General features: G+C 50.0%; 3 protein-coding genes across 3 annotated transcripts; 2 read left to right on the top strand and 1 right to left on the bottom strand.

Moving 5' to 3' along the window:
• Positions 1-85: 85 nt before the first annotated feature.
• heatr5a (HEAT repeat containing 5a) lies at positions 86-17,379 on the bottom strand. Its single transcript, XM_056426195.1, is given in 42 exon segments — positions 86-1,686; positions 1,763-1,916; positions 2,137-2,239; positions 2,320-2,427; positions 2,507-2,649; positions 2,753-2,899; positions 3,096-3,179; positions 3,237-3,338; positions 3,499-3,672; positions 3,829-3,976; positions 4,645-4,772; positions 4,859-4,987; positions 5,126-5,230; positions 5,357-5,594; positions 5,738-5,813; positions 5,815-5,915; positions 5,996-6,064; positions 6,146-6,324; positions 6,409-6,648; positions 6,752-6,934; positions 7,126-7,267; positions 8,018-8,187; positions 8,263-8,452; positions 8,610-8,769; positions 8,990-9,180; positions 9,757-9,862; positions 10,078-10,241; positions 10,333-10,496; positions 10,614-10,723; positions 10,792-10,891; positions 12,442-12,594; positions 12,686-12,797; positions 12,979-13,229; positions 13,382-13,528; positions 13,607-13,856; positions 13,935-14,098; positions 14,221-14,392; positions 15,603-15,752; positions 15,834-15,942; positions 16,063-16,274; positions 16,351-16,659; positions 16,769-17,379. Coding segments are annotated over 41 exon segments (6,096 nt in total). The 5' UTR covers positions 16,477-16,659; positions 16,769-17,379; the 3' UTR covers positions 86-1,544.
• Positions 17,380-17,423: 44 nt separating this feature from the next.
• hikeshi (heat shock protein nuclear import factor hikeshi) lies at positions 17,424-19,140 on the top strand. Its single transcript, XM_056426196.1, has one exon. It carries the CDS (start codon positions 18,505-18,507, stop codon positions 19,093-19,095), a length of 591 nt encoding a protein of 196 aa, XP_056282171.1. The 5' UTR covers positions 17,424-18,504; the 3' UTR covers positions 19,096-19,140.
• A 779-nt stretch (positions 19,141-19,919) lies between these two features.
• On the top strand, positions 19,920-25,328 carry LOC130201282 (dehydrogenase/reductase SDR family member 13-like). The gene is made up of 6 exons (XM_056426138.1): positions 19,920-20,236; positions 21,085-21,203; positions 23,922-24,045; positions 24,426-24,598; positions 24,682-24,835; positions 24,907-25,328. Exons 1-6 carry the CDS (start codon positions 20,110-20,112, stop codon positions 25,194-25,196), a joined length of 987 nt encoding a protein of 328 aa, XP_056282113.1. The 5' UTR covers positions 19,920-20,109; the 3' UTR covers positions 25,197-25,328.
• Positions 25,329-25,358: the final 30 nt, after the last annotated feature.

Genomic DNA, 25,358 nt, shown 5'->3' with positions numbered 1-25,358 from the left:
AGTTCTTTCCGCGCCGCGTCACCCGACACGCCGCCCCCCCCCCCCCCCAACAGTTGTGTTACAAAAACGTGCGATACGCATCATGAATAATGTCGGCTACTATGAGCACACAAACTCTTTATTTTACAGATCACGTGTTATGAAATTTAATGATTTGGTTTATTATAAAATAATGCAGACAATGTACAGAGCTAAAGCAAAGTCACTGCCAGACTGTACAAAGTTTATTTTCAATACACAAGTGTAAATATGATTTGAGAGATGTTTGTAAGTTCACGGTACAAAAGGCTAAAAAAAGGGATTAAAAGAAGATGTATTTCTGTTGTAGGAGTCCAATTATGGAAAATGTTGAAATGGATGTAAGAATGGTGAACTCCTTTTTGGTTTTCAAGGGAATTATTTATAAAACAATTCTTGAGTTCTAAATGTAATTAAAAACGTATTAATATGGAAGATGTATGTGGTAGTATATATAAATATATTTTGTTTATTGTTGTTTTCTTTATTTTATATTAATTTTCTGATTTATTTTGATTTCAATTTAGGATAGGAATTTATAAGCATTTTTTGCTTCTACCTATACCTTTTCAGTCTTTCTCTTTTGTATATTATATAGGATAATATTGTATTTGATTTGATTGACTGAATAAAATACACAAACAAAAAATACACACATATATGTATATATATATACATATACACATACCTATATCTACATATATGTATGTATATATATATATATATAGTTAGTTATATATTGTTAAAAAGCAAAGTGAAAATGTACCTCAATAAAACCATGTTTGCTCCCTGGTGGCCTGCAGAGACATGACAGCACAGTCCTGTCTCCATGAAACACATGTTGACGTGTCAGGACCTCACATTAGCAGGAGAGGGCAGTGTCCACATCCTCACCATCACCATCATCCACAATCAAGAAAACATGAGTTATTCTATTCTGGGCTGGCGTTAAAAAACCACAGGGTGATGCCTTCAGGTTCCACCTGTCGTAGTCGGCCAGGTGAGCTCGTTTATGAACTTGTTGCATGTAAATCGTTAGTGTTTTATTGTGAAATCCTTTAACTCACATCCTGCTTCCCACTGATACAACAGATGACACATCACAGCCTGCTGGGTGGGGGTAAGTGCTGGAGGCTGAATTGTCCCTTACAGGCCACCATGTGACTCATCAAATACGCAGTTCACTTAAACGGTTATAGAGACAATAATTCCTTAAAAATAAAAGCCTCCCTGTCATTGTCAGAACTGACCAAACAGCAGTGTTTGTTTCATTGAACTGGAGGAGGCAGGTGGGCGGGGTCATGGGGAGAGATGCTCTGCTGTGATTGGTGGAGTGTTATGGTGACACAAATGATAGACGCCACCGTGCTGCCCCTAGAGGCCGTTCCTAACTATTCCTGTATATATAATATATATAAATATAATATATATATAATATATATATACATAAGAGCATCAATAGCAGCGTGGCGTGTGATTGGGTCACCCACGGCGTGCAGGAGATGTGGGCGGAGTCACCACCGGCCTCACAGGAAGTGGGTCTTGAGCGTGATGCTGGGGGAGGACTTGGAGGGGGAAGACCTGGCTTTAGGGGTCAGACTCTCCTGGTTCCCCCTGACGGCAGCTTCCAGGCGAGCCTTCAGAGCCGGAGACGAGGAAACCAGCGACCTGAGGGGGGTTATGATAGGCTTTTATTTAGAAAAACAACAGGAAACCTTTATTACACCTTTATGAGCTCAGGTACCTGAACACAGCAGAGTGCTGCGGCCCGAGACGCATCAGGTCTCTGAGCGCCGCCTCGTGGAGCGACCGGGACGCCGAGGGGGCGGAGCCTAGAGCGTTCTCATCCAGCAGGAAGGAGATGAGGAGCGGCAGCAAGACGGCCACCAGCCGAGGACCTGCAGGCCACAAGACCACATGAAACCCTCTGGACCCGTGTTAAACCATCTGGACCCTCTGGACCCACATGAAACCCTCTGGACCCGCGTTAAACCATCTGGACCCATATGAAACCCTCTGGACCCACTAACCCACATGAATCCCTGTGGACCCTCAAACACACATTCGTCACAGCCAGACATCATGACCGCAATGCATGATGGGAAACGCCTGACTCACGCTGGGATGGGTCTGCAGCCTGGACCAGAGCCTCCATGGCCTGGACCCCCTCCAGGACCCCCACCAGCTCCTCTGGACTCTGAGGACGACTCCGCTCCACCTTCTGAGGAGGACATTCATTCATCGGATCGTCTTTTTAAAATAAAAGCATGAGAACAGTCACAACAGGAAGTGGATCGGTACCTGCAGGAACTGGACCAGTGGCGGTCCGAGAGCCCGGATGTACGGCACGGCCACGGGGGGCGGAGCCTGGAAGAGTGATGTCATCAGCTGAAGACATCGACTCACCACCTGCAGAGAGGAAGAGTATCCTGCTCTTCATCATCATCAGACTGTTAAGACACCCAGGAGACAGGAAGTGATGACTGACCAGCGGGTCCTTGGCGTCCATGCTGGCCCTGAAGCGCTGCAGACTGAGCGCGTGCAGAGGCTCTGCGGTGCAGACGTCGAGGCCGGCCGACAGCAGGAAGACAGTCAGAGCGGTGAGGAGGCTGCTGGGGCACCCCCCCAAGTCTGAGACACACACACAGTGAGGACAGGAGCCATGTGTCTGTGTGTGTGTCTATGTGTGTGTGTGTGTGTGCGCGAGTGAGTGTGTGTTTGTGTGTGAGTGTACCGTGGTCCCACAGGCCCAGCAGGGAGCTCAGAGCCCCCCTCAGCATCCGGGTCCAGGCTCCTCGGCTCTTCTCCTGCCGGCTCATCGGAGACGTCAACACAGACTTCAGAGCCTGAAGAGCCGCCTGGACCACCACGGAGCCCGCCGCTGGGGCGCCGAGGAAATATGATGTTAAAGAGTCATTTTTAAACAGCATGTTTATGTAGTCTATATTATAATATATATATATTATACAAAATATATATATTATAATATATGTATATTATATATGTATAATATATATATATATGTTATATTTATGTATATATACATAATAATATAATATATATTGTGTGTGCGTTACCAGTGTGTGTGTTGGGTTGCAGCACCATCTCTCTGAACACTCCCATCAGCAGGTAGAGGATGGTGGGGAGGACGGACACACTACCTGGAGGAGGACAGAATTAGTGTGTGTGTGTGAGTGTGAGTGTGTGTGTGTTCTCACCTTCTGGGGAGCAGAGGGAAGGCAGCTCAGACAGAATACACAGAGCGGCCGCCACCAGCTGACTGTCACTGTCAGTCAGAGTCCACACAGAACCTCCTGGACCTACACACACACACACACACACACACACACACACACACACACACACTGAATAATCTATTCTCTTATTGGAAACTTTATTTCACTTTTATTCATGTGAAATGTAAATAAAATGTATTATTATTGCTGCCAGGCTCCTCCCCCTCCTCCCCCCCCCCCTCACCAGTAGGACTGGTTCCAGCCAGCTTGGGGCTGATCTGTGGAATCTTCCGGACCAGAACACAGAGGCTCATCTCTAGAGCTCCGACCACCAGCGAGCGTCCAGGAATCAACCCCCCGGTGTCCCGGCCCTCCCCGAACTCCGGCTGCACCTCCTTCTCCGACGCCCCGTCGTCCACTGAGGAGCAACCAGGATAATACAGTGTGTAGTGTGTACATTGTGTAGCGTGTAGCGTCTAGTGTGTAGTGTGTAGCTTGCAGAGTGTAGTGTGTAGCGTCTAGTGTGTAGTGTGTAGCTTGCAGAGTTTAGTGTGTAGCATGTAGCGTGTCTCACCCTCTGCACTGTGGCGTCTCTCCCTCACGAGCTCCTGTGATGACATCACAATTTGTCTCAGCAGATGAAACACAGAGAGCTGAACACCAGGAGACTCTCTGGTGACCATGAGGCGGTGGAGGACCAGGAGGAGCTCCACCCCCAGAGCCTGGGGGGGGGGGGGGGGGAGAGACCAGAGTGCTGATAAAGGACTCATCTCTGTACTGGTCTTGTTAGACCTGGTCCAGGCCCTAGATATGCTGCTATAGACTTAGGATACACTGAGCACCTCTCTCCTCTAGGATACACTGAGCTCCTATCTCCTCTAGGATACACTGAGCACCTCTCTCCTCTAGGATACACTGAGCTCCTATCTCCTCTAGGATACACTGAGCACCTATCTCCTCTAGGATACACTGAGCACCTATCTCCTCTAGGATACACTGAGCACCTATCTCCTCTAGGATACACTGAGCACCTCTCCTCTAGGATACACTGAGCTCCTATCTCCTCTAGGATACATTGAGCTCCTATCTCCTCTAGGATACACTGAGCTCCTATCTCCTCTAGGATACACTGAGCTCCTATCTCCTCTAGGATACAATGAGCTCCTATCTCCTCTAAGATACACTGAGCACCTCTCTCCTCTAGGATTCACTGAACTCCTATCTCCTCTAGGATACACTGAGCACCTCTCCTCTAGGATACACTGACCACCTCTCCTCTAGGATACACTGATCACCTCTCTCCTCTAGGATACAATGGGCTCCTATCTCCTCTTCTCACTCTACTTATGGATCTGACCTCTGGTCTGGTCTCAGGTCCAAGGTGTCTCACCTGGTCGGTCCCGATCCTGGCTCGGGTCCAGGGGACGTCCAGCAGCGCCTGCAGAGCTCGCAGACAGGAAGTGATGTTCTCCATCTGGTCGTCCGAGTGTGGAGAACACAGGAACTGCACACTGATCCCTGAGGAACCACAAGACACTCAGGACTCCACCTCACACACCTGGTTCTATGGAGGGAGGGCGGGGGGGGGTGGACTGGTTCCTGACCCAGAATGAGGTGCAGTCTGTCGGCGTTGACGTCCTCCGGACTCTTGGCTCCGCCCCCCATGTTTCCCATGGAGGTGGGCGTGGCCGGACGGGACAGGTAGGCAGGTGTGTCGTCTGAAATCACGAAACCTGAAACACACAGACACATCTTTACTCCTCACATGAAGAGGAGGAGGAGGAATGGATAGAGAGGAGGAGGAGGATAGAGAGGAGGGGGAGGAGGAGGAAGGATGGGGAGGAGGAAGAAGGATAGGGAGGAGCACTGACCGGTGCTGTGGAGCCAGAGGGAGGTGGCGTGGAGGATCGGAGCCCAGGAGGAGGAGTAATGAGCTCTGGCCTGGTTCACGGTCTCCGCTGTGTAGAAAGAACCTCCTGGAGGAGAAGGAGGAAGAAAAGGAGGAGGAAGAGCTTGGAGGAACACTTTTCATGTAGATTCAAACCAACAACCCCCGTCACAGAAAGGTTTGGCCTCCTCTCCTCCTCCTCTTCTCCTCCTACCTGTCTCCGGTAGCTGTGAGGCGTACTCCTGCGGGAGGCTCAGCAGGCCGTAGTCCTGCAGCACCGACAGCCACAGCTGGCTGAGCGTGGACAGATCGGACTGGACCAGCTTCAGAAGGCCCGCCCCCCCAGACTCACAGCCTGGGCTGTGATTGGCCGGAGGCGAGGAGACCGACAGGTCGGCCGTACAATCAGGACGCTGCCTCTGTCCGCTCCTATGAACGGCTACGACGTAAACCTGAGAGAGGGAGGAGGAAGAGACGGAAGAGGAGGAGGAGCAGGAGGAGGAAGAGAAGGAGCAGGAGGAGGCATCAAACATGTTAATCTCACGAGTCCATCAAAACAATGCATGGCCAGGAGAACCAGGAGAACCAGGAGAACCTCAGCCCAGGCCTTCAGCACAGCGAGCGTCTCCATGGTAGCGGCGGCCTCGTTGTACAGCTGACTCGACCTGCCCCCCCATCTGGACTTTGGCCAATGAGGAGGCCAGGAGCTGATGGACCCGCCGCAGGTCACGCAGGTCGCTGACCACGCCGCTGGCGATCCAGGCGCTGCACACCTGCAGAGGGCGGCACAAGGTCAAAGGTCAGGCGAGGCCTCACACCTGCGGGCCCGGTGGTGACCGTCGGCGAGCTTCACCTGGCAGGCCTTGGCGGTGACGTCCGGAGGAGCGTCGGCGCTGAAGGCCGGTCTGAGGGCAGCTCCCACCTGAACAATGACATACATCATCAACGGCTGCAGCCAATCACAGCGCAGCATTCTCGTGTCTGCAGTCGGTTTTTCCCTCACGTTCGCCTGGTACTGCTCCAGGATCACGTGACCTGGGAACTCGGGTTCGGGGATGTCCGAGAAGCGCCTGATGATGAGCAGCAGCGTCTGGAGGCCCGCCAGCCGCAGCTGCTCGCTGTGGTCCGTCGCCGCCATGAACGCCATGCGGACCAGGTCCCCGAGGTGGAGCACCAGGAAGTCTGAGAGAGGGAGACGGGGTGGGGTCACGGGGGGCGGTCTGCGGGGCCCAACAACCAGAAGGTGGGGGTGTGGGGGGGTCTCACCGGTGGACTCGTGCAGGCGGCGCTCCTGAGCTAGCGCCGTGTCAAAGTGCGCCGGGTCGGCGGTCTCGCACTGGGCGATGATGCGGCACACGCACTCCACGGCGAAGCGCCGCGTGGCCCAGCGGAGCGCCGTGAACGGGCCGCCGGGCTCCGGCCGCGCCCGGAAGGCGGAGGAGTCGTCGTCTCTGGCGGAGTCCGCCTCCTCATCCTCCTTCCTCGCCTCGGGCGGCGCCCGGCAGTCTGGAGCGAGAGAGGGGGGCATGGCCAGGGGGGGCGGGGTTAGAAGCTCACTTGTAATAGTAAACCGTCAGTTCCCAGCCTCGACGCGTGACCCTGAACTCACCGGCGGTGGCAGACAGGACGTCCTTGCACAGCTTCAGCCAGTAACCCAGTTTGCCGCTGGTGGCGCTGGACGCCATCATGTGGACCAGGGTCTCCTGGAGGTCCCTCCTCAGACCTGGATCGGACTCCCGGTCCAGCAGAGTGAACAGGGCTCCCTCCAGACCCACCTCCTTCATGGTGACGTCTGCAGAGGGAGGAGGAGGACACTGCGTCTCTATCACACCTGAGAATGACTTACTGTACCTTTAAGACCAGTGTGGTCTGTTTCCTTTGGGAGGAGCTTCACAAATAGAGTTATCAACTTATTGTAAAGTTGTGATTTTGGATGAATGTAAAACTTGGAGAGCATATTAAAGATGAAGTGTTGGTGCTCACCCAGCGGTGAGAGCTCTCTTCTGGGCGACTCCTTCAGCGTCACAGCGTGAACACACACCTCCACGGCCTCCAGCTGGGCCAGCTGACGCAGACACGCCCCCACAGCCCGGCGGAGGCACAGGGAGGAGCTGCACAGGTGGGCCTGAGACACACACACACACACACACACACACACACACACACACACACACACAGAGATATTAATATCATGGATGCAGTGCACAGGGTGAAGCTTAATAACCATACGTAATAAAGCAGTGATCAATACAACGTAATGAAGGTGTTTTATAACAGAAACCTACAAACAAGGAATAATCCAACAAGGTCTCCTGCAAGACACAAGACGGGGTCCAATTACACACCTTATCAGAGAGGAGGCGGGGCTTATAGGTTTAGTTTACCAACCACGAGGAATAACCTCCAGTGATGTTCATGAGGAAGAGCCAGATGACAGCACCATGAACCCAAATTAATATATAAATATATATGTATATTTATAGAAATATCTATTTATATATATATAGAGAGATTTATATGGTGTAGATCAGGTGTATTTCAGGTGTAGTTCGGGTGTAGTTCGGGTGTAGGTCAGGTGTAGTTCAGGTATATTTCAGGTGAAGTTCAGGTGTAGTTTGGGTGTAGTTCAGTGGTCCAGGTGTAGTTTGGGTGTAGTTTGGTTGTAGTTCAGGTGTAGTTCGGTGGCTCAGGTGTATTTCGGGTGTAGTTCCGGCATAGTTCAGGTATATTTCAGGTGCAGTTCAGGTGTAGTTCGGGTGTAGTTCAGTGGTCCAGGTGTAGTATCGGTGTAGTTCCGGTGCTGTGAGGTGATTCAGGTGTAGTGAGGTGGTTCAGGTGTAGTGAGGTAGTTCAGGTGTAGTTCAGGTGTACTCACACACAGGGCAGGTACGAGGCTGGCCAGGTGGACGTGTGGAGGTGAGAACATGTGAAGCTGCTGCAGACAGGAAATGGCTCTGGCCTGAACCACGGAGTCCGGAGCATCCTGCATCACCTCACACGCCACCAGACAGGTGGAGCGCAGAGCGGATACCGCCGCACCTTCACCTGACGGAGACATCGTTCACACCTGCTGCACCTTCACCTGTCTCCGTCAGGTGAAGGTGCGGCAGGTGGAGGTACCTTGCAGGTCGGGGCCCAGGCAGGTGATGAGGGCGTGGAGGCAGCGGCCCAGGCTGCGGTGCACCTCGGGGTGGGTGGGCGGAGCCGCCAGCAGCAGGCGGAGCACCAGGGTGAAGGAGGGCTCGGCGTGGGCCCTGTACAGCCCCCCAGACAGGTCCACCACCAGGGCCAGGCTGTGGAGGGACCAGGTCTGGCACACACACATTCAGGGGGCATCTTTCCCACGGTCCATAAACGCATCATGTGTAACAAACACTTCAGACATGAAGCATAAACTGTGTCTGTGTATGTGTGTAGTGTGTGTGTCTGTAGTATGTGTGTAGTGTGTGTGTATTGTGTGTGTGTACCTGGACCTCAGGCGAGGTGCTGTCCTGACTCAGGGTGAACAGGACCCCCAGGCAGGTGGACAGGTGTTGAGGTGAGCCGATTCCTCCGGTGTAGCGGTGCAGCGCCCCCAGAGCCAGAGAGAAGCCACTGCGGGACGCCGCATCGCGGGCCGTCTTCAGCCTGGGGGGGAACGAGGGATGGAGGGGAGGGAAGGAGGAGGGAGGGAAGGAAGGAAGGGGGGGGGGGAGGGAAGGTCTCTCGTTAGCTCAACTAAATCTACTTCTCTGGATTCTCAGACTTGTTTTTTTAAAGCGTTCCGCTCATATATTTAAAGATAACTACTCTTTCCAGTAACATTGAGAACAGATAAATAAATGGCGTGTGGTTAAGCTCCACCCACCTGTCGAAGCAGAGCAGGGACACGGACACCGTGAAGACCGGGTCCCCGACCACCTGGACCAGCCGGGCCAGACCTTCAGCAGCCAGGCACCTCAGCAGAGGACTGACGCCCTCCAGGGCCCCCACCAGGAGGGACAGGGCTGGGGAGCGCACCTCCTCCGGCCCGAAGGGCCCCCGAGCACCAGCCTGGTGCTGAGGAGGAGGAGGTTTATCTTCATCAGGTGATTATTATAAAGACAATTTCAAGCTGAATGTGTAATGAATAAAGAATTCAATATAATCCACCACAACTACTACCTCTACTACCTCTACTACTACCACCTCTACTACCTCTACTACTACCTCTAGTACCACCTCTACCTCTATTACTACCTCTACTACCACCTCTATTACTACCTCTACTACCACCTCTACTACTACTACCTCTACTACCACCTCTACCTCTATTACTACCTCTACTACCACCTCTACTACTACTACCTCTACTACCTCTACTACCTCTACTACTACCTCTACTACTACCTCTACTACCATCTCTACTACTACTACCTCTACCACCTCTACTACTACCTCTACTACCACCTCTACCTCTATTACTACCTCTACTACCACCTCTACCTCTACTACTACTACCTCTACCACCTCTATTACTACCTCTACTACCACCTCTACTACTACTACCTCTACTACCACCTCTACCACCTCTACTACCACCTCTACTACCTCTACTACCACCTCTACTCACACTCGAACAAAGCGCTGCAGTACCTTGAGCAGACTGCAGAGGGCAGCACAGAGGTGAGTCTGGACCGCTTGCTGCCGTTGACCCTTCAGCTGGTTGACTGTTTCTACGAACTGCTCCAGTATCTTCACCCTGAGGAAGACGAGCACTGGTTGACTGGTACTGGTTAACTGGTACTTGTTGATTGGTACCGGTAAACTGGTACTGGTAAACTGGTACCGGTTGACTGGTACTGGTTGACTGGTTAACTGGTACTGGTTGACTGGTACTGGTAAACTGGTACCAGTTAACTGGTTTTGGTTGACTGGTACTGGTTAACTGGTACTGGTTGACTGGTAATGGTTAACCTCTGGGCTGAGATGACGTGGGGGTAGAGCGCTCCGAAGAGGCAGACGGCGGCGGCGGTGAGAGCAGCGGCAGGAGGAAGAGGAGCAGGAGCTTCCTCGCTCTTCTCATACAGACTGAAGGCGTCGTTCTCCAGCGAGGCTCCTCCCACAATGCTGGCGTGCAGCTGCACACACACATACACACACCACACCATCACACCCGCCTCTAACGGGCAGCATGCAGCGCCCCTCCCCTGCTCCTCACCTGCTCCTCACCTGCTCCTCCATGTGGCCGCTGGACTGGAGGGCGGGGCCGACCAGCTGCAGGTCCTCCTGGTGGCACAGAGGAGGCAGCAGGAGGAGCTCTGGACACGGAGGGGTCAGGTGGTCCTGACCGGACAGATCCCAGACCAGCTGGTTCATCACCAAACCAAAGCTCTCTGCAGGGGGAGGAGACACGGCCTTTGGTTTGGAGGAGGAGGAGGAGACAAGAACAAGAACAAGAAGAATAACAAGAACAAGGAGAACAAGAACAAGAAGAAGAGGCGTGTGGGTACCTTGGTAGGTGTGAGGAGGCAGCAGAGCGAGCAGCTCGTAGACCCTCAGTCTGTAGACCAGAGACCACCTGAGGACTGAACCACTGTAGGACCTGATGAGAGCCGGCAGCCTGTGGAGACAGAGATGGTCTCAGAGGACACGAGGACGTCAGGGACCGGTCGGTGTGTCGGTACTGACTTGGTGAGCAGGGCCACGGCGCAGGCCAGTGGCGTGAGCAGGCGGCCGATGATGTCATCGGTGACCAGCTCCCTGCAGTGCAGCAGCAGGTTCTTCATGGCTGCTCACACAGGAACACAGAGGACGTCATGATGCATGAAGGCAGCGGACTTCTTCTGTGAACTACTCGACCAGCAGAAGTGACCATATAAGGACTACGGAGGAGTGACTTAGAGCTGTCAATCACCTGGTAGCCCATCCCCTGCTTTATACATACCTGCAAACTCATAAGGGGTGCAGGTGACTTTTTTTTTTTTTTGTCACCACACCACATCCACGTTGTTTGAAGCCTCAAAGCTTTTAGAACCACAACTACAGTCATTTTATTGTTCTGACCACAAATCTAAATAATGATAATAAACAGTTTAAGAACAAAAGGTTCTCCGCTCTGACTCAGCTCTATAATGATAGTAATAACAAATATACATTGTCATTATATATAATATGGTTAGTCATTCATGAACCAACTTCCTTTTTTTGGCCTGAACAGTCCTCGTGGACTTCTCCCTGAATCTGTTCTGTCTCTCCCTGTTTGTCACGATACTCATATTATAACTTCTATACATATTACATACCTGCCATAAATATCATGATACCCGATACCAGAATTCAATACAATACCATAAAAACAATATGGTACCATTAATACGAGACTGGTATATTTATGTATAATAGTAATAAATAAAACATCTGTATTTACCAACTTTTTCAACACTTAACAAATGACAGTAATATTAGTATTCATACAGCCAGATATGAATGAAACTACATGGTTCCATCATGGCATTGATGATACACTATGAGGCCGTTAGTCTCTGACCAGATGATCCACAGTTCATCAGGATGAGCAGCTGTAGAGTTACAGAACTTTACACACTGAAACATTTCACTTCTGGCATCTTTTTATTTTTTAAGCCGAAGTCTCTAAAGCTGCGCCACTTCTCTCGCTGTGAGCGCTGCGCAGCGCAGTGTGCGCAGACAGCTCGACACGGAGCAGCGCGTGCGCTCTGATCGCTCTCTTAATGAAGTATCGATACTAAAAATATGCTAAATCACTCGTGTTTAACGTACGGGTATTTTGTTAGCATCGCTACACCGTGCAGCGTGACAGGAGTAGATGTAGCGGGCTGACATTCAAGCTAACCTGAACCCCCAAACGCTGTGGACATCTGAACGCTGATTGGCCGAGACGCGACACGTCCCATCAAAGATGTTTTATTGCGAAGAGCAAAACTTCACACTTTTCTCCGCGTCTCACTGCAATCTCAATGGCAGCGGGCCAGGTGACCCCCCCCCCCCCAAAAACAAAAACTCTTCGGATCTCCACGATTCACGTGGATGACCTATTTTGAGTTCAAAACGGTGAATTTCACCGAAAGGTGACAAGTTTGCAGGTATGTTTATAGTCTGTTTGACTCTAAATGACCATAAATTAATAAATATATCGCCCCCTGGTGGTCAGTAGAGAGAATGCAGCTTTAACACATGAAGCATAGACTTCTATACAACCAGAGGAGTCGCCCCCTGATGGTCAGCAGAGAGAAAGCAGCTTTAACACACACACACACACACACACACACACACACACACAGAGGTGTTGGGCACACTGACCGCAGAGCGCCCCGGCGCGTCCCTCCAGCGTAACCTGCCACGTGAAGTAGTCCCCTCGGCGCAGCTCCATCTCCTGCTCTCTGAGTGAAGCAGGAAACACACAGCGCCACAGGAGGAGGAGACGGGGAAGGTGGTGCTCCACCACCGCGGGGCCTGGACACACACACACAGGTGATTTACTGTGAGTTTAGACAGGAAGTGAGCTTCCTCTCAACAGGAAGCTGGAGCTCCAGAGGAGTTTTACCCAGAGTGAGGAGAGAGGAGACGAGCAGCCAGCCGGCCTGAGTCCTCTGGAGGGAGATACGACTGTTCTGGGAGGCGGAGCGGAGGAGATCCTCAGCCAGGGCCAGGACCAGCTGCACACACGCACGCACGCGCACACACACACATAAATCATCTTCGTTAGTGTCGCTTCTAACGTTACTAGCTAACGTTACTAGCTAATGTTACTAGCGCGCCTCCTGTTGTCAAATAATAATATTAATTATATACATTACTATCATGTTTTATGGTTCTCAACGTGTATGTTATACCCACCATGCCTTTGCTATGCGGTATTCCCAGAGGGCAGTGCTGCACCGCGGCCACCAGGGCGGCGACGGCGGCCCCGTACCCGGCCACGGCCTCTGGGGAGTTCTTCAGCGCCACCAGCCGCTCGGTGCAGCGGTCCAGCAGCAGGGAACCCTGGGAAGGCATCGCCACAGCAACGCAGTGCAGACACCAGGCGGCTGCCAGAGAGGCGGAGGAGGCCGGGTGGAGGAGGACGGAGATGACGGTGTCCAGGAGGCCTGAAGGTGTCACATGGGGTCAGAGCGACTGACGGAGGAGGAGCCTGACCCTGCTCTTATTCTTCTGATCGTTATGCTAGGACATCGGGGAACTTAAGATAGAATTGTTTGTGTGTCTGTCTGTGTGTGTGTGTGTGTCTGTGTGTGTGTACCTGTGCTGCTGTCAGTCACCAGCGGGGTGGCCGTGCTCCCCAGTCCCTGGATTAGAGCTCCGAGCTCCATGAGACAACAAACCAGAACATGTTGACCGGCTGACACGTCGAGAGATTTAGACTCTATGCCTTCAGCCAGAGAGGAGTCTATACACACACACACACACACACACATTAGCCAGCAGGTCACATGACCGCATCACGTCGACCTCGCTCGCTGCTCACCGATGGCTCGTTGCTGCGTTGCCACGGCGATGCAGATGTGCTTGGCGGCGTCGGCCTGAGCCTTCTCCCCCAGCAGGCACCCCAGAGTGCTCCTCAGCACGAAGGAGACGCAGCGCTGGGTCACCGCGGCGTCGCCCGCCGTCTGCGTAGCTCGGCCGTGAGACGCCAGATCCATCAGCAGAGACAGGAAGGACGGGAAGTTACCCTCCAACCAGGAGGCGCCCAGCAGGGAGACGAAGACCACGCAGGCCTGGGGGAGGAGGAGGAGAAAGAAGGTGAGATTGGTCCATCTGCCTGCCGCCCCCCTCCCCCCCCAGACTCCTCCTACCTGGCTGACTCCTATCCGGACCTCCTTGCTGACGGAGCTGGTCCCTTTCAGGAGGTCTCCGCTGGCTCGGAGAAAACCCGCCCCCCCCCGCAAGAACCCCCCCGACAACAAGTCCATGGCCTCCTCCAGGAGGCTCCGCCCCCTGCTGCTCTGCCTCGGCGATGCTGGGAAACGGTGAAGAAGAACCTCATTAAACAAAATGATTACATTGTATTTTTATATTTAAATTGACTCTGAGAGGCTGCAGTTCCTCAGACGTCCACTCGGCATCCCCGTTTCCCCATACCGGCGTATTGCCGGGGCTCCACGGCGGCCGCCAGCAGGGTGCCCAGCAGCCGGGCCACGGCCAGCCGGACGCCGGAGGAGGAGCCGTCCAAGGCCCTGAAGCACAGAGAGGCCACGCCCTCCAGCTCGCTGGTCCACAGGAACACAGCCTCCCTCTGGAGCTCCAGCAGGCACTGAGGGGACAGAAGCTGTCAATCACTGGAGCCACACCCACAAAGCACCCTGCTGCTCTGCTGGACTCTCCATGACCATAAACTATGTTTACTATAGAGCGTATTCACTCACGTGACCACAACAACCTTTGGCGACCATGTTGGGGTCCATGTACGGCATTGTTTTACTTTTTTTTAATGCCGCTCTTCTTTAGAAATGACCATCATATCCTGAAGGAGACACAATTTCAGTTCAAAGCGGTGTGCCTTGTGATTATGGAACTGCGCCTCATTGTTGGATGTGGGACTAATGATTCAGAATATGGGTTTATCAGCTCAACAAGACAGGCTATTACTTCAACTTGTCATGCATCTACTTTGGCTTCACTCGGCGTATGAGCGTTAGGACTGTTCTCATGTGTTTCTGTTGCTTCATCGGGTTGTGGGCACGTTTCCATTGACACTCTCGTCAATAATCTCTTTTTGCTTTTTTCGCCGAGCGAAAATCAATGTCTTTCACTTGCGCAAAAGGAACTGTGGATGGAAACTTGGGAGGAAGCCATGAACATGGCAACTCCGTCGGGCGATGTCTGCCTTTACTCTGTGATTCATTTCAAGGTAAAATAAAACACTGGCTCCATGGGAACAGCATCAGCACGGCCACCAAACAGTCACTGCTGGTCCTGAAGGAGCTGGAAGCGGCTTCATCCAGACACTCGTCCTGGAGGCGGATCTGCGCGACTACGGATTATATATGAACCCAGACACCAGGCGCTTGATGTTCCGACATTTGTGGTATTTCCACAACAAGTATAACGCAGAAATAGTTGTTAATGTCCCATAGTCGATAGCGGAAATGAAAACTGTTTTACAGGAATGTGACCGGGCTATGTGCTGGTAACTAGCGAATTAACCACAAAGTGTTGAGCGAGTAAAATCAGGTAAAAAAGCGTTGCGAATATTCAATTCCAACCGCTGAAATCTTTCTTTGGTAATGCAGAAGGACATGAGGTTGCTGGCCTCTCGCATAATCAAACAGCGGACACGATAGGTCAACTTCTTCTGACATTTAATAAGTGGACCCCAAGATGGCGCGATTGAGATGCTGACGTCACGTGAATACGCTCTATAGACTTCTATACAACCGGAGGAGTCGCCCCCTGGTGGTCAGGAGAGAGAATGCAGCTTTAACACATGGAGCATAGACTTCTATACAACCGAAGGTGGTTACCTCGGCGGCGACGCAGCGTACGGCCATGGACCGGTCCACCATACAGGTCCTCACCGCCTTGTAGACGTCCCGGTGACACGGCGCGGCGCTGGCGCCCAAACCACTCAGAATCTTCTCCAAACACATCATGATCTCATAGCGGCCCTGAGACTGAGGCGCAAAGGAGGAGCATAAAATGACAGGAGATGAGCAGATCGAGGACCAGGACCGGTTTGGACCAGGAGCACCAACCTCTGCGCTCTTTATGGCCTTCAGCAGGTTGCCCACGGAGTCCTTGAAGGAGCCCACCAGCCTCCAGCCGAGCTGCTGGAACATGGCGCCGAGGCAGGCGATGGCCGCGCTGCAACACAAACATACCCTCAGCTCCTTTAGGTCCTTCAGGACCCTCAGGAGCTCCTTCAGCTCCTTTACTACTAAAGCTCTTTCTTCCCACGCGCCCTGAACGTAGCCGGAGACTTACAGGCGGGTTGGGAGTCCCGACAGGGAGTCGTCTCTGCTGCGGATGATGTCATTGCAGCGGTCCACCAGCAGGGCGGCCGTAACGGGGTCTCCCAGGCTGTAGAGCAGGGCCAGGCAGCGGGCCAGCAGCCAGCGGGTCGGCGGGCCGGGGGAGCCAATCAGAACGCCGGACAGCTGCTCCACCAGACGCCGCTGGTTCCGTCTGACGTCGTCCTTAAGGGAAAATGATGTCAGAGTCACGTGACCTCCTTCAATCCCCCCCCCCCAAGGGGCGTCGCCCGGCGCTCACCCGCTCAGCAGCAGGGAGGAGCTTCTTCAGGTGCTTCAGCCACTCGAAGATGAACACCGCCCGCTGCTGCTCGCCCAGCTGGCTGCACGCCTCCTCGTTTAGCAGGAGGCTGTGGACTCGCTCCATCCTGCTCCTCCTCTCCTCCTCCTCCTCCTTCTCTCCTCCTTTCTCCTCCTCCTTCTCTCCTGCTCCTGTCCTGCTCCTGTCCTGCTCCCCTTCCTCCTCCTCCTCCTCTCAGTCAGGGATGAATCTTCTGTCCTGCTCTGCCATTCTCATGAATCCTGTCAGACGCTGCGAGAGAAAAAAAAACTGACAACAGGCAACTACATTAAGAAACTACATTTCCCACAATGCAACTCCACATCGTGATCTGACAAAGACATGTTGTTGTGGTACCATTATGTTTACATTATCTTACATTACTTCCTGGATTGAATGTTTGAATGTTGTGAACTAACTGCTGATTGGTCGGTTTGTCCCTTTAAGCCCCGCCCCCTTGACAATGTGCTGCTTTCAAGTGTCGCTGTACACACAGATAGAAACTCCAGTGATAAGGAGAAGGAGGAGGAAATAATGAGGAGAAAATGAGAAGGAAAAGGATGAGAAGGAAATCTCAGTGAGCATCTCATTAATTATTCAACAGCACAACTTAGTCTAAAAATACATCTGTCGAGTGTCTGTGTGTGTGTAACTTTTTCATTCTTAAATGAATTAAATGTTGAATTTGTATTCATGTAAAACAGAGAAAACTAAAAACTAAACTTCTCCATCATTAAAATTAATTATCGATTTGATAAGTAAATATAATACAATTGTGTTTATAAGTAAATATTACAGATTATTATATGTGATCACTACAACATGTGTGCAACAGTGTTTTTATATTAAATATATGGCATTTCATTTATATGAATTATCTTTAACACTATTTGATTTATTGTATATTTATATTTTGCAAATGTTTGAGCTGAGAAGCAGAATCACATAAATTATACTAAATAACCAGCTTCAGAGTAACTATTAAGTCATATTCAGTGATACTCTTCTGTATACATTATATATCGATACTTTACCTCTGAGTGCAGCTGTAGGTTCATCACGTGACTTTCTCTGTATTTAATATTTATAACAGCCTCCTGCTAGCATCCTGTGGCTAACCGGTTAGCTGACGAGCAAAAGTTCCGCGACAGACGGATAAACACGGGGCTTCCTACCCGCTGCTGCCCGGTGAGCGCCGAGTGACGGCGCGGGGTTAGAGTCGGTCGGAAGACAACCGGGAGAAACATTAATTTCCGGTTGTTATGCCGCTCTGAACGTCACCGGACTGAACCGACCACCGGAGAAGAGTTACGGTCAAGCCACCGGAAACCTAAACACACATCCGGTTCACGCCTTTCACAAAAAAACAAGTAACGCTTGTTTAAAATGATCTTTAACCAATTGAATAAAGATCAAGAAAAAAGTGTCCCTTCCAATTATTATTGTTATATTAACACTCGTTTCTCCTTTGTACTCCAACTGATGTACAAGTACTTCCCCAGGATACATTAAGTGTGTAAACTGACCGGTTCAATATCACAACATTCAGATTATAAGGAATCATTTGTTTCATGACAGTTGGGTAACATCTTTAAATGGAATGTATTCATTAAAATAGAAATAGAACATGTAAAAAGTGTTCACATAGGATTTATATGTTGTTTCGTGACATTTTTGCTTTAATTCTTTAGAATCTGTATTTCCGGTTGTGCTTATTGACGTATTCTTAGCCGCGCGACTAGATCCGCCCAGTCGATCAACGAATCATCGAGCAGCACGCCAACAACAAATAACATGGGCGCTTTTGATCCCGAGTTCAGTCTCCCAGGCAGACCACCTTTACAACAGAGTTCTGGTCTACAGACAAGGCTCATCTGTAAAACAATTACATTACAAAATAAGTACGCTAATAATAAATAGTAAACCAAAACAAACACATTATTTGTAATACACATGGCCGCCTGTAGCAGTAAATATTGAGATGTGCCTGCCAGTCAGACTAAAGGGCGTCCATCCATCTCGTCATCCAGGGCGATTGTCGAGCAGCTCCACAACGAGCTGCGGGAGAAGTTTGTACCGGGCGTTCCCGCCGTCTCTTCCCGGTGATCCTGCGCGATGTTTGGCTGTCTGGTCGCCGGCCGCTTGGTGCAAACGGAGGCGGTGCAGGTCGCTTCGGACAAATTCGTGTTCGACCTGCCGGACTACGAGCACGTGAACCACGTGGCCGTCTTCATGCTGGGCACGGTCCCGTTCCCCGCCGGCTCGGGCGGTGCCGTCTACTTCTCGGTCCCGGACTGCGGGGGTCCGGTGTGGCAGCTGCTGGGCTTCATCACCAACGAGAAGCCGAGCGCCATCTTCAGGGTGTCCCGGCTGAAGGCCGGGGAGGTGAGGGGGTCGCACCCCTTCGGCTCCTCCTCCTCGTCGTCCTCCTCGGTGGCTCAGGTGGGGGTCTCGGTGGAGGCTCTGGACCAGCTGGCCCAGCAGACCCCGGTATCCGGGTCTGCTGCGTCCACCGAGGACTCGTTCCTGCAGTTCGCCCAGAAGACGTTGGACAGCTTGTTCAACTTCGCCGCGTCGTTCGCCGTGACGCAGGCGCAGATGACGCCGAACCCGTCCGAGACCTTCATCCCGTCCAGCTGCGTCCTGAAGTGGTACCAGAACTTCCAGAGGCGGATGAGCCAGAACCCGAACTTCTGGAAGACCTGAGCCTCCTTCCCACGGGACGTTTATAATAAATACAAACTAACTACACTCTGTTCCCAGTGGAGATTTATTCTCTCCATTACATTACATGTCATTTAGCAGACGCTTTTATCCAAAGCGACTTACAATAAGTGCATTTCAACCTAGAGTACAAACTAAGAACAACAAGAATACAGGAAGTAACATTTCCTTAACATAGTCGAACTACAAAAGTACCATAATAAGAGCTATTTAAGTGCCACTGAAGTGCAAATCTGTGTTTTAATCCAGATATAGTCGGAAAAGGTGTGTTTTCAGTCTCCGGCGGAAGATGTAGAGACTTTCTGCTGTCCTGATGTCGGTGGGGAGCTCATTCCACCAATGAGGAGCCAGGACAGCAAACAACCATCTTTAATGTTTTTAAGATGAAATCCTGTTCAAGTCAATACAAACTAAACGAGTATTTACTACCACAATAAAGTTATCTGTAAGAGCACCAACAAATTACGCGTCTCCACTTCTCCTTTAATGTGGAAACCCTCCAAACTGTCTTCCCGCCAGAGTCCCCTTCCGGTGTGAGGCCTTCAGGTGCTCTTCTAGTAATCAACCGGAAGTACGTTTAATAAATAAAGTAAATACTAAGATACGTCTGTTCCAGTGGTTATTATTATGTAAACTATATGGTAACAATTAAAGAACACATACTGAATAAATTACATTATTATTCATATTAACGTTAAATATAAGAGGGTGATTATTAATGTTCCTCTTATAAAGATGTTTGGGTGCTCAGGGTTTTATTTTGAAGGTTCAAACCGGAAGTCCTCTCCAGTGGGTGAAAGATCAAATCGCAGCGGGAGTTTCAGGTCCGACCGGACCGGGACCGGCAGGACCGGTCCGACGGGCGCGTCCCGGCAGCTGTATAAGAGGCGAAGACGGGTACATGGGATCGAGACTTCTGCAGACCGCTACAGGTGATACAGACCGCTACAGACCGCTACAGGTGATACAGACTACTCCAGGTGGATCCAGACCACCATGCTCTACCTGCTGCTGCTGGCCGCGCTGCTCCTGGGGGGCTACGTGTTCCTCACGCGCACGCTCTTCAGAAGAGCCACGTGCACAGGCACTGCGGCGGTGGCCGGCAAGACCGTCATCATCACAGGTGTGTGCACGTGTCATGGCGGGGGGGGGGTTAAGAAAGATTTCAGGTAAAGGAAAGAAACAGATTTATTAGTTGTTTTAAAATATATACACAGAGCTGAGACTGAATATATATATATATATATATATATATATATATATATATATATGCTTGGAACTTTCTATATTAAAATATAATTCAGATTTCCGTAGTGAAGGAAATAATCATCTGTGGTTTTTAATCCCTGTCGTTCCCGGCTCTGATTGGTCGGTTCAGGACAACGACCGCCTTCTGTCGTGCGTTAAGCAAATAGATATACACTACCGTTCAAAAGATTGGGGTCACTTAGAAATGTCTTTATTTTTCAAAGAAAAGCACTGTTTTTTCATTAAAGATAACATTAATCAAAAATACATACTATACATTGTTAATGTGGTAAATGACTATTCTAGGTGGAAACATAGGTCTGGTTTCTAATGAAATATCTCCATAGGTGTATAGAGGCCCATTTCCATCAACTATCACTCCAGTGTTCTAATGGTACATTGTGTTTGCTAATCGCCTTTGAAGACTAATGTCTGATTAGAAAACCCGTGCAATTATGTTAGCACAGCTGAAAACAGTTATGCTGGTGATATAAGCTATACAACTGGCCTTCCTTTGAGCTTGAAGTTTGAAGAACAAAATTAATACTTCAAATATTAATCATTATTTCTAACCTTGTCAATGTCTTGACTATATTCTCTATTCAATTTTCAATTCATTTGATAAATAAAAGTGAGTTTTCATGGAAGACACGAAATTGTCTGGATGACCCCAAACTTTTGAACGGTAGTATATATATATAACGTGTGTGTGTGTTTCCTCAGGAGGGAACACTGGCATTGGTCGAGCCACAGCACTGCACCTCGTCAGGAGAGGAGCACGAGTCATCCTGGCCTGTAGGAACAGAGACAAGGCCGACTGCACCATCACTAACATCACACAGGTAGGGGGGGGGGGGCACTGCAACATCACTGACCGTGTTTACATGCATTCGAATAACTGGCTTAGTCGGACTGAAATCAAATTATCCGTTTCATGTAAACACCTTTGTTCGACTATGCGGTCCGACTACGATCCGATTAACACACCTGGATAACTCTATCCGATCCAGTTGATAATTCGACTATCGCGGCATGTAACGGTGAATTGGATTAGGAACTGGACTTTGCGTCTTTGCGCATGCTTGGGATCCCGCCGCCCCCCTCCCCCCCCCCCCTCCCATGTCGTGACCCGGAAGTCGAAAGAGACGATAAGTTGTCACTGCCGGGAGCCTGGCCGGCAGAAAACAAACAAACAACGCTATGGAGAACACAAGAGCCGCCACACATTTCTGGACCGAAGAGCAGACAGAATTTATGCTTAACCTTGCTCTCTGTTCGCCATCTTTCTCGAAATGTTGATGTTGATGTTGTTGTTGTTGGTTGTTGTTGGTAGTGGTGAAGAGGTCAAGCGGAAATGGCTGTATCACCACGAGTTGTAATGAAAACAGCGCCACCTATCGTATCGGATATGACATGCTTTCGGCCAATGATTCGAATTACTCACTGCCATGTATATTGGGATAACAGCAGATCCCCCAAAAGATAGCATAGTCCAACTAAAGCAAGATTCGAATTATACCATCATGTAAACACACTGACTGACATCACATCCAGTGTTTGGAAGTCGGCTGCTGTTATTCCAGTATTCAAAGAAGGAGATCGCCTTTCTACCTCTAATTACAGACCAATCAGTATCCTGCCTACAATATCAAAGGTTGCAAAGAAGTTGGTAGCTGAGCAAATGATCTGCCATTTGAAAAACAGTCCCTTTGCCCTTCATCCAATGCAATTCGGCTTTAGAGCCAATTATTCCACTGAGACGGCCACCTGTTTCTTCACTGAAAAAAATCAAATTTCAACTGGACAAAGGGGGTGTTGTTGGAGTTGTGTATCTTGATCTCAAGAAGGCATTTGACACTGTAAATCATAGTATTCTTTTGTCCAAATTGCACAGTTACAACTTCTCCTCAGGTACACTTAAATGGATGGAATCATATTTGCTTAATAGGTCACAGTCTGTCCAAATTCAAAAACATCAATCCGCTGCCCTCCGGTTGTCCACAGGTGTCCCACAAGGATCTGTCCTGGGCCCATTATTATTTTCCTTATATATTAATGATCTGCCATCAGTTTGTCCTCATTCCAATATTCAAATGTATGCTGATGACACCGTCATTTATTTGCATGGCAGCAATTTGGGAGATGTAGCAAAAGAACTCACTACATCCATGGCTAATGTGACTACTTGGTTAACGCAATGTTGTTTACAACTCAATATATCCAAAACTGTGTGTATGTTTTTACCAAAAGAAACTCTGATAGTGTAGAACCGGATGTTTTTGTATCTGGGGAGAGGCTAAAGGTTGTATCTGAATACAAGTACCTGGGAGTACTTTTTGATTCAAATTTGTCTTTCAAATCACAGGTGAAAAAAGTTTGTAATCGGGTCAAATTCAATTTATCCAATTTCCGATTCTCGCGCAACTACATGTCAACAGAGGCAGCTAAAACATTCATGCATTCAATGGTTATTTCCCAGATCACCTACTGTTTAACAACCTGGTCACATGCTAGTGCCACTACGCTCAAACCATTACAGTCATTATAGAAGCGTACGCTCAAAACTCTTGATAAAAAAAAAAGTTCTGTCACATCATTGTCCTATACTAAAAAAAATACAACTTGCTTAGTTGGGATAACTTGATTAAATATGTGCACGTCTGTCTGATGTACAAAATCATACATGGATTGACCTCTCCTCCTCTGAAACAATTTGTCACCACACGAACTGGATATCAGCTCAAAAGAGGTGCAACGAGAGGGGATTGTATCGTCCCTCTCAGGAAAAGTGCTTTCAGTCATGCTGCTTTCTCAGTACAAGCAGCAGTTCACTGGAACTGCATTCCAGGATCTATCAGAGTGCTACAATCATTCAACTCTTTTAAAGCGGAAACAAAGAAATGGTTCATTACTACCCAGCTCTGTCAGCACCAGACTGTAACGGCTCCTACCTCCTCCATCTGCCCAGGTTGGACTTTCATTTTGTCTGTCTGTCAGTTGTTGTCTGTCTGTCTGTTGTCCGGTCTCTGTATGTCTTGACTTGCTGGTCGGCCGTTTACTCCACCTGTCTTCTCTTGTCGTTCACCTGTTTGCAGTTATATATCACATTTAGTCTATATGCTTTTACGTTGTATCTCTGACATTATGTTTTTATTCTGTCCATTTTAACATTGTTCTCCCTCATTTTATTTGCTTTATCTGTAGATTGTATTTGTAATCTTATGTTTTTAGGTTTGTTCTTAACATCAGCAACATTGGGACTACAGATGAAAAATAGCCTCTTGGCTAACTCTGGCACATTTACTGCAATGTTTTTATCAATGTGCACTGTCCCTTATTAAATAAACCATCTAAAAACAGGTAGGGGGGGGGGGCACTGCACCATCACTGACATCAAACAGGTAGGGTGGGGGGGGGGCGGGCGTCTTTAGTGTTTTGTTTTTTTATTGTTAATGAACTATTGAAAGTAGTTGACGTGTTCTCTCATTCTAGAGTCATCAACTCTGTTGACAGTCTGGTAATATTATGTGATGGTGATGATGATGGTGATCTCCTTCCAGGAAACAGGAAGTACTGACGTTGTCTTCATGAAGTTGGACTTGGCCAGTCTGAAGTCGGTTCGCTGCTTCACAGAACGCTTCCTGGAAACAGAGTCCAGGCTGGACCTGCTGATCAACAACGCTGGTACACACACACACACACACACACACACTGCACTTTTGGCGCAAGTGTCCCTTGGTTGCAATCTGCTTCCTCGCCACTAGATGTCAGCAGACTGTACACGCTGGCCCTTTAAATGAAGGCTCCTCCCCCTAGCTGTGACGTCTTATCCAGGATAAACAGGCGGGTCACACAGGTGTTGTGTACCTGAGTCATGTTTATTTTATAAATAATTTTATTGAGATTTTCTATAAATACATTTTGTGTTTAGTTTGTAAAAATGTTGTTTTCATATAAAAAATAAAATGGAGGATTAAAGGTCCTAAACATGATCACAGTGAAACGTGTTTTCTCTATAATATAATGATGTCTGTATAATAATAACGTGTAAATCGTCACTGCAGGCCTGGTGGCTGACGGGCGGACAGAAGACGGCTTCGGCATAGAGTTCGGGGTCAACCACCTGGGTCACTTCCTGTTGACCTACCTACTGCTGGAGCGCCTGAAGGAGGGGGGTGGGGGGCGCGTGGTCACCCTGTCCTCCATGGCCTACCGCTGGGGGAGCATCGACCTGAAGGCGAGTCCACACACCTGGTCCAGGGTCTGAAGGCACATGAAGCCCCGTCACTTTTAACGCATCTGTTGTTGTTGTTGTCTCAGGCTCTGGCAGTGGACAGGCACCTGGGGACCGGCCGCTACAGCTGGCAGTTCTTCCAGGCCTACTGCAACAGCAAGCTGTGCAACATGCTGTTCACACACCAGCTCGCCAAGAGGCTGAGGGGGTCAGAGGTCAGCTGCTACAGCGTGCACCCAGGTAACCAGAGGTCACAAGAGGTCACCTGTAGGTCACAAGAGGTCACTTCTAACTCCCCCTCCCCTCCTCAGGTGTGGTCCGGACCGAGCTGTCCCGTAACGTCAGCCTGTGGCAGAAGCTGATCATCGAGCCCGTGGCCCGGCTGCTGTTCCTGGACCCGGAGGCCGGAGCCCAGACCACGCTGCACTGCTGCCTGACGGAAGGACTCGAACCGCTGAGCGGGCGCCACTTCTCCTGCTGCGCCGCCCAGGAGGTCACGGAGAAAGGTCGCGACGACGCCATGGCCCGCCAGCTGTGGGCTGTCAGCGAGCAGCTCTGTGGACTCGCTGCAGGTGGACCCTCTTCAGGTGCACCCCCTTAAGCTGGACTCTCTTCAGGTGGACTCTCTTAAGCTGGACTCTCTTCAGGTGGACTCTCTTAAGGTGGACTGTGTGTTATGAGTCTGTGTCCTCCTGTAATAAAGCTATGCTGCCCCCTGGTGGCTGACATGAAGCATCATAGTCCTTTACACTATTTCACATCA

Source organism: Pseudoliparis swirei, chromosome 11, assembly GCF_029220125.1.
Source record: "Pseudoliparis swirei isolate HS2019 ecotype Mariana Trench chromosome 11, NWPU_hadal_v1, whole genome shotgun sequence".
Taxonomy (NCBI): domain Eukaryota; kingdom Metazoa; phylum Chordata; class Actinopteri; order Perciformes; family Liparidae; genus Pseudoliparis; species Pseudoliparis swirei.
Note: the sequence above shows the minus strand (reverse complement) of the source record. Positions and strands in the feature narration are given on the sequence as shown.

Coding starts and splice junctions, on each gene's coding strand:
- LOC130201282 (XM_056426138.1), top strand. CDS start 20,110: ATGCTCTACCTGCTGCTGCTGGCCGCGCTGCTCCTGGGGGGCTACGTG. Junction 21,204..23,921: donor CCATCACTAACATCACACAG/GTAGGGGGGGGG, acceptor ATCTCCTTCCAG/GAAACAGGAAGTACTGACGT. Junction 24,599..24,681: donor GGGGGAGCATCGACCTGAAG/GCGAGTCCACAC, acceptor TTGTTGTCTCAG/GCTCTGGCAGTGGACAGGCA.
- hikeshi (XM_056426196.1), top strand. CDS start 18,505: ATGTTTGGCTGTCTGGTCGCCGGCCGCTTGGTGCAAACGGAGGCGGTG.